The sequence below is a fragment of the Alligator sinensis genome, unplaced genomic scaffold (genome assembly GCF_000455745.1).
Source record: "Alligator sinensis unplaced genomic scaffold, ASM45574v1 scaffold512_1, whole genome shotgun sequence".
NCBI classification, from domain to species: domain Eukaryota; kingdom Metazoa; phylum Chordata; order Crocodylia; family Alligatoridae; genus Alligator; species Alligator sinensis.
In genome coordinates, this window is record NW_005842063.1 from 910,319 (window position 1) to 918,318 (window position 8,000).

Genomic DNA, 8,000 nt, shown 5'->3' on the forward strand with positions numbered 1-8,000 from the left:
AGGGAAAGATATTTGGCTTGGACAAACTCTGTGACCTCTGCTAGAGGGAGGGATTGAGCTGGGCCTTTTCCAGCCAGTTCCTCCCTCTACGGGGACACCTGCTCAGGGCATCTGCGGACTCTGGTCCGAGGGATAGGAAATCCATGGCTCCCTCGTGGCCTCTTCTGCAGCCTGGCAGCCCTCCTCTTGCTGCCAGATGTACAGCACCTGCATGCTGTTGTCATCGCTGTCACTTGCTTGTTCTGCCTTAGCAGCCAAGGGTCGTGGACCAGGAGAGCACGGCGCCGGGCTGTCTAAATGCAGAACGAAGGGATGCGCCCTGCCCCGGGCCACTGACTGGAACATGTATAGATGAGTGCGATGAGGCCGTGCTCTTTCCTCTTCATGATCCTGAACCTTTCTCCCGCGTGCAAATGTGCAGCAGTTGGGTGCACCCACTCGCTGCTGTCCTCACCCTTGTTGCCAGCACTGAGGGTTGTTCTGGCTCCGGGACCGTTCCTCCCACAACTGTAGCATTGCAGCTCAGTAAAAGGGCTGAGCTGTGCGCAGTGGGTCTGCTCTACAAGTGCCTTGCAACGCTGGTGAGGAAGGGAAGGACTGCCCACGTGTGCAGTGCAGTGCAGCGCTGGGTGTGGGGTCTGCTGTCTGCGCACCCAGTGCAAGGGCTGGCATGGCTCACATGAGTACACCCCTCTCTGCCGCAGCTCACGTGTCCCCTGTCTGCGTGGAAGTTGGGCAGCCCTGACCCAGGGAGCTGCACCCTTCCCCACCGCTGCACCCCAGCCGTAGCAGGGCGACGATTCCTGCACCAGCAGCAGGGTGGCTCTTCATGCACGGTGCACAAAGACGGCTGCCACAGCCCGGGTCCTGCAGGCATCGGGCAGCAGGACGCGCTTTCCCCCAGGCTGTGCAGCGCTCGGTCTCAGTGCAGCGCTCTCCCCACCCCACGCTTCAGTACCACGGTCAGAGGCCTGAGCAGGGGCCCTTCTGTCCAAACGTGATCAAGGAGAGACTTTAGCCGCACGGGGTTTGTCCTGGACAGGCAACTGGGTCCCGTGGCAGGAATCCCAAGGCAAAGATCCTACCTCGATCCCAGAGATCCCTTGTCAGTGCAGGGGGTGGGATCCCGGTGGCACTAGAGCACAAGAGCCCCTGCTGCCATGCTGAAATCTGCAGGGACCTGTGACAGGCAGTGCTCTCGCTCTGTTCATCGCCTCCCAGCTCCCACTGGAGCACCGTGGTGCTGTCTTCCCTTCTGTACACGGACTAATGCTCATTAAAGGACCGGAGAACTTGAGCTTGAGAAGTCCTTGCAGGAAAAAGCACTTGCACGGCTCTGAGCCCCTGAGCGAGAGGAGAGAGCGGTGGACACATGGACTGGCAGCCCGGAGGCCCAGGATGCACATCAGCAAATATCTCTAGGAAAAGAGACCTGCTCAGATGAACGAGGGAAGGCTGCAGGGGCTGTGCTTGGCAGCGGGATCGTGAAGTAGGGCAGCACTAGAGAGCCCACCTGCCAGACTCCCCCTTGCACTTCTCAGGCCTTCTGCTTTCCAACAGCAACGTTGCAGTCAAGGGTAAAAATGCTGCTTTGGGAGCTGTCAGACACCTCGAAGAGGAAGGTGCCACCAAGCCATCAGGAAATGCCAGTCTGGGGCTGCTGCAGGCCTGCCCTCTGCTCCACACCGTGCCCTGCATTGGTCTTGGGAGCCAGAGAGACTGCACGGTAGAGACGGGGACCAGGCAAGGCAAGATCCAAACAGGTAGATGGTCTTATTGGCTGGAGACCCTATGGCAAGGAATCGGATGAAGGACAGTCCCCTGTAGCCCAGTGACCTTGGTGGAAACCAGCAAGGAGGCTAGGCTGGGCTGCCAGCTCACGTCTGTGGCAGGAGCTGAATTTGCAGGCTCTCAGCTGCGCTGCGGAGAGGCCTTGGCCCAGCAGCGAGGATCAGGGAGGCTGTGGTTGAGAGCTAACGGCACTAGTAGGAAGACGGGGCATTTCTCTGCATGCAGTTGCCTCTCAGGTTTGTGCGCCTTTCCCAAAGAGCCCTGTGGGTCGTGCGCCCAGAGCCGTGGTTCCCACTGACACCCCACAGCAGGGAGCCAGCGACTCCGTCTGCCAGCGAGCGCGGGGACAGGGCACATGCCTGGCACTGCTGCACTCCCCAGCGACACTATTTGGTGTGTATTTTCCAGCTTCCAATTACAATTAATTTCACAGGGGCTTTGGGAGGAAAACGACAGAAAGCAGATGTTGTGTTAATTTGTGCTCAATTAATTGAGATGAGGGCTTTAACACCATCACCACCGCCATCACACAGACGGGCACAGGGAGATGCAGAGTGGTACGGCCGGGAGAGCCGGGTGGTGTGCTGAGCCGTGCACTGGACACCCCAGCACTGCTGGACGACGTGGCAGTGCTGTCGTGCCGTGTGCTGCAGTGGCCCGTGTAGCGTGGTACTCCACGCAGCCAGAGCGGTGCAGTGTTTTATTGCACTGGGCCACCCCGGCAGCACTGTGTCACTTAATGCCCCCCGTGCACGTCATGAGGCCGTGGGCTGCTCGAGAGAGCCATGCTTTCACAAGCCCCATTGCCGAGTGGCACCCAGGTAGGAGCCCCGAGGCCACGTCATAGATGCTCGGGTCGGAAGGGACCTCAACAGATCATCGAGTCCGACCCCCGTGTCGGACCTCTGTGGTCTCAGAAGCAGTTTGATTTCTGGTCTACCCAGACTTTAAAACCAGCTGCCTAGGAGGGGCTGCGGCATTTCTATTCAGGCAGGGCTGAGGGAGCCGACTGACCTCAGGGCTGCTTGTCATCTCCCTGATTCCTGTTAATCTCTCTCCGCTCCACGGGCGTTAACGGCCCTCTCTCCTTCTTAATGGCCACGATGCTCCGATCTTCAAACTATCCTTTCTTCTGCAATTTTGCTGTCTGTCTGTTAGCCGTTCTGGGTAATGTCTCTCTTTTATTTCACAGCCCTGCAGACTGTTTTTAGCTCTAGCTAAAAACCTTAACTCAGCTGTGGTCCTGTGAATTCAGGGGTAGAAATGACTGACAGTGAAGTATTGGAGGCACCAGCAAAAAGGCTAGATTCTGTTTTATGACTCTGAATAAAAGATGTACATTTAACTATAATGACTGTGGGACTAATGACACAATATCTGCTGACTACTTTGGCTCATTTTTGCCTAGTTTATTGTGGGTTTTTTTTAGTTTAACATGCATCCGTTTGTTAGACTGTATATTCCAATAGTTATCTTTTGTTTTTGCTTTATCTTAAACTGAATAATGTAGTTCTAGCCTCCCAGCGTACTAGCAAACCACCTAGTTTCTCTTAAATGGAGAAAAACATTCATTGTGTTGTATGTGAGGATGCAGCACACCATCTGCACCCCCCTTTTCAAAGCCCTACATCCTTCCCCTGTCTCCTGAGTTTGATCCACAGAGTCAAAGTATTCACGGGGGCTGTGACTGTAGTACCAGGTGCTCTGATCCTTGGAGTCATTCCTAGCCCTTGCACAGGGAGGAGGGGTCGCCTCGGCAGCCCTCTCGCAAACGGGGGTCGGGCTCCCTTTTGCCGTGGATCTGCATTTCTCACCCGCTCACGCGGACGCTGGAGCAAAGTCTCCAGCTCTACCTCTGTGTGCAATGCGAATCAGGCCCGCGCGCGCGCTCGGCTGTTGTCAGGTTTGTGTCTGTAATGAACCGTGGGTCATCCCCAGAATGTGAAACAAGGCTCGTGTCAAGTTCGAGCAGAGCTAGAGGTTTATTGTAACGTACTTGAAATGCTGCCTAAAAGATTTGTTTTCCTGCTCTGCTTCCTTCACCGCAGCCGTGATTGGCAGTGGCAGGGCAGCGTCAGCAGCTAATGCTCCGAGTCCCGGTACAAAGCAAGGGCACGCACCAGCAAGAATAACCAATGGCCTGACTCACTCGTGCACATCCACCCCTGGTGTGGGCACTTCTGCCCGATGCCACGGGTCCATTGCCAAGTCCAGGTCTCTGATACCAGGCAAGGAGTGAGCGTGGGCCGTTGTCCGTGTGGAGAGGGTGTCCTGGGCTGGGGCCAAGTTGTTTCAAAGTGCAGGATGGGAGTTGGTGTTTGGGCCCTTTTGCTTGTTGCCTGGCCCCTGCGCTGCTCCTCTGCGGTTCCCCGTTGGGGTGGTCTCGGTGCACTGGGACCACCTTGGGGCTGGGGAGAGGGACAAGTGGATCGGGAAACAAGAGATGAGAGCAGGGGCGAAAGCAAAATAACATGGGTGGGCTGGGTGGAGGAGAGGGCAGCCCCTTGCACTGGGTATCGACAGGACCGAGCACACCCGTCTCTCTGAGGGAACCTGCGTAGGTTTATTGCAGGTTTCTTGGAGCTCAGGTCTGCAGGGGGTGCCAGGGCCCGGGCCCTCCTGTAGTGGCTCTGGCTGCTTTATGGCCTCCCCGTTCCCCATTGCCAAGGGAGCAAACCAGAACCTGCTCCTTTAGCTAGATGGGACGGAAAGCAACCGTGGCCCTAGGCATTGGCTCCCAAACCCTGCAGGCTTGTAGAGGCTGCCAGATGGGAGAGGAGGAATCTGGCTCACGGGTGCACTAATGCACGCTCCTCGTTCTGTGGAGCAATGGGGCAGGAACAGACACCTTGTGCCGGGGGTGCTCTGGCCCTCTGCCATCACCATTTTCTCACCCAGGGCCCAGCCACACATTCAAATTAAAGCCAGATAGAAACCAGCTATAAAGCTGTCACCCATTTTCAAGCACTAACTTTGTAGTTGGTGGGGGGGGGTTATAGCTGGACCGTCCTTTTTATGGTGCAATCATTCCTTTGCCTGTGTGATGGGTCTAAATGTATTGTGTGGTTAACCAGTTCATTGTGTGATAATTACTTTGCACCTGTGGCCGGTTTTATTTTGCATGTGTGGCTGGTCTGACTTGATTGCATGATTAACTGATTAATTGCATGAGAGATGTAATGTGTAGCAGGGGCCTCTGCACCTCCCCAGTCATGCCTGCCATTCTGCTGAAGCGAACACTGCTTGAAAAGGCAAAAGCGAGCAGCAGACACACAGGAACCAGGGCAACTCGGAATTTAGAAATCCCAGTGGTTTTTATTTCAGTGGCTCTTCCACTCCTAAAGCCCATTGGCACTTTGGAGAGTCCCCTCGCAACGCTCGGTGGTGCACAGGCACATTAGCCTGCAGTTGTTTTAGTGGGAGGGTGTTGGTGCTAACCTCTCTTCCCCATGCACGCCCTTCGACAGAAGCATCCCAGCCCTGAGCAGAAGCTGGGCACGTCGACACTAACCCTTGCCCCGTGCCCTGCGAGAGTCTATCGACGCGTGCAAGGTGACGATGTTAATACTAACCTCTCCCCTCTCTGTCCCACAGTGGGATTCTATCAATGAAATGGATGAATTTTTCAGCCCCATCCACACCTATCAGGTCTGTAATGTCATGACCCCGAACCAGAACAATTGGCTGCGGACCAGTTGGGTCCAACGGGACGGTGCCCGACGGGTTTATGCTGAGATTAAGTTTACCCTGCGGGACTGTAACAGTATGCCGGGGGTGCTGGGCACCTGTAAAGAGACCTTCAACCTCTATTACCTGGAGTCTGACCGGGACCTGGGCAGTAGCACCCGCGAGAGCCAGTTTGTGAAGATCGATACCATCGCAGCTGATGAGAGCTTCACCAGTGTGGACCTGGGGGTCAGGCGGCTCAAGCTAAACACTGAGGTGCGGGGTGTGGGGCCCCTGAGCAAGCGGGGCTTTTACTTGGCTTTCCAGGATATAGGCGCCTGCATCGCCATCGTGTCCGTCAGGGTGTACTACAAGAAGTGCCCAGCCATGGTGAGGAACCTGGCATCCTTTTCCGAGGCGGTGACTGGAGCGGACTCCTCCTCCCTGGTGGAGGTGCGGGGCGAGTGTGTGGGGCACTCAGAGGAGAGAGACACCCCCAAGATGTACTGCAGTGCAGAGGGGGAATGGCTGGTGCCTATTGGGAAGTGTGTTTGCAGTGCTGGCTTCGAAGAGCAGAGGGATTCCTGCAAGGGTAAGTCTCTCTCTGCCTCCTAACTATGCTTTAACAGGGAGGGTCGGGCTCCGGTGCATTACCGACCTCACAAAACGGCGGCCGAGGGGGGGCGGGGGGTGCAGAGGTGGCCACAGCGGGAGAGGAGCTTCCTCTGCAGCAGCGGTGCCTGGAAATGTTGTGAAAACATCCTGGACTGGGAGTTCGTGCTGGTGCATCCTTTGCAGCCCAGACGTGGCATCCTTGACTGGAAGCTGAATAAACCACAGGGAACCTCACTCCTCTGTTCCCCTTTGGTGAACAGAAAGCAGGCTGGGTCGTGACGGCCGGGGGCTAGGCTCTACATCACGTCAGGCACCCGAAGGGCATGTGCGCAGCTACGGACCTGCAGGTTTTGGCACGTATGCACAGTCTGGGATGCTGTTTTGCCCCATGGAAGCGTAGGATTGCTGTGGGAGCATGCATGCTGGGAGGGGGAGGATAGCCTAGTGGGTAGAGAACAGGAGACCTAGGGTCGAGACCAGGGGTGGCCACAAATGGCACAGGCAGCTGCTGTGTGGAGCAGCTGGGGGGGGTGGGATGCTGGGAGAGGCGTCCCTGCCAAGATCCAGATGAACTCTTCAGTTGCCGCCAGATTCAGGGCTTGGGATCCTCTGGGCTGTGGACACTCAGTCGTGTCGGGTTCAGTTGCAGTGGCCGTCACCTGCGGGCGCAGGGGATGTGCTTGGGGGGTGCAGGTGGCAGGTCGGGGAGACGGGGCCATTGCTGGCAGGGGCTGGCAGGGCCTCCCTTCTGGAGGGGACGGTGTCGCATGGGCTTGAGTCTGCGGCTCTCCAGCCCCTACTCGGAAAAGCATCTCTTGGCATTGACTCCCAGCCAGCTACCGCCCTGTCTCCAAACCCCTCCGTCTGGGGAAGTCATTGCAGGGGGGTTGCCCAACACCTTCCAACACATCTGGATGCTTCAGGGGCCCTGGGCCGCTGTCGGTCTGACTTGCTTTCTGGGTACAGTACGGAGACTGCACTGTTGACCTTGGCTGATCTTCTCCTGGAGGTGAGGTGGACGAAAGTGCGTTTGGGAGGCCTGCATGGGCAGATCTGAATTGCACACGGGCCCCAGGCTGTAGTTCTCCAGCTATGCGCATGCCATAAAGCAAATAGGATTAGGCTCCTGGGGTCTGTGAGCTTGTCCCAAAGATCCCTTCTGGTATTATTTGTAACCCAGGTGAAGAAACCTGTCCGTCCAGTAGCGTACAAGCACTTGGGCCCCTGTCTCTCTCAAAAAAACAGCCCTCCCTGTCACATGCCTGGACTCTCCGAGGTGCCACGTGACTCGCTCCTCTCCGGCAGAGTCGGATGCAAAGGAAACAAAAGCGAGACGCTGAGATTTACAAAACAAGGTTATCGCCTTGGTCCGTCACCCCCTTGGGCTGCTGTTTCAGCCCCCCGTTCTGGCGGGTGCAGGCGGAGGAGACTTCCCGGAGAGCCCCCGCGTGCTGGGAAGGGGTTCAGGCTGCCAACTGTACAAACTGCGATAAGGAAGGCGGGTGGCCAGCAGCAGCTGTGTAATGGGCTGTGCGCTGGCAGGGGGACGTCTGTGTACAGAGCGCGGTGCTCCGGGCTCCCCGGGAGACCCCTCCGCACAGATTTGTTTGCTCTCGGTTCCTTCGTGAAAGGTGTTTAGAGGAGCTGCGTTGTGACTGCAAACAGGAGCGCCAGGCTTTATTTGAAGGGGGTGGGGAGGCAAGCGGAGCATGTCTTCGCAAGGTTTCGACACAAGGTTAGGACATCCAAAGTCAGGCAGGGAAGGATCCGGGCACCGTTGGGACTGGTCTCTGCCCCATAGCATCCAGGATTGCACTGAGCTGGACGGGTGGGCAATATAAGAGCTAGTGTCTTAGATGCCCCCTCTCCTGTAATGATGTCCCGGGACGCGTGCGGTCATTTGTTCTCGGCCTTATTCACGGGAGTGG

General features: G+C 56.8%; 1 protein-coding gene across 1 annotated transcript in view; it reads left to right on the forward strand.

Moving 5' to 3' along the window:
- The window catches only part of EPHA8 (EPH receptor A8), a 78,413-nt gene that overhangs the window by 31,333 nt on the left and 39,080 nt on the right, over positions 1-8,000 (forward strand). Inside the window, exon 3 of the mRNA XM_014519755.2 lies at positions 5,386-6,049. Within this exon, the coding sequence (XP_014375241.1) occupies positions 5,386-6,049 (664 nt within the window). The remainder of the gene's footprint in view (positions 1-5,385; positions 6,050-8,000) is intronic.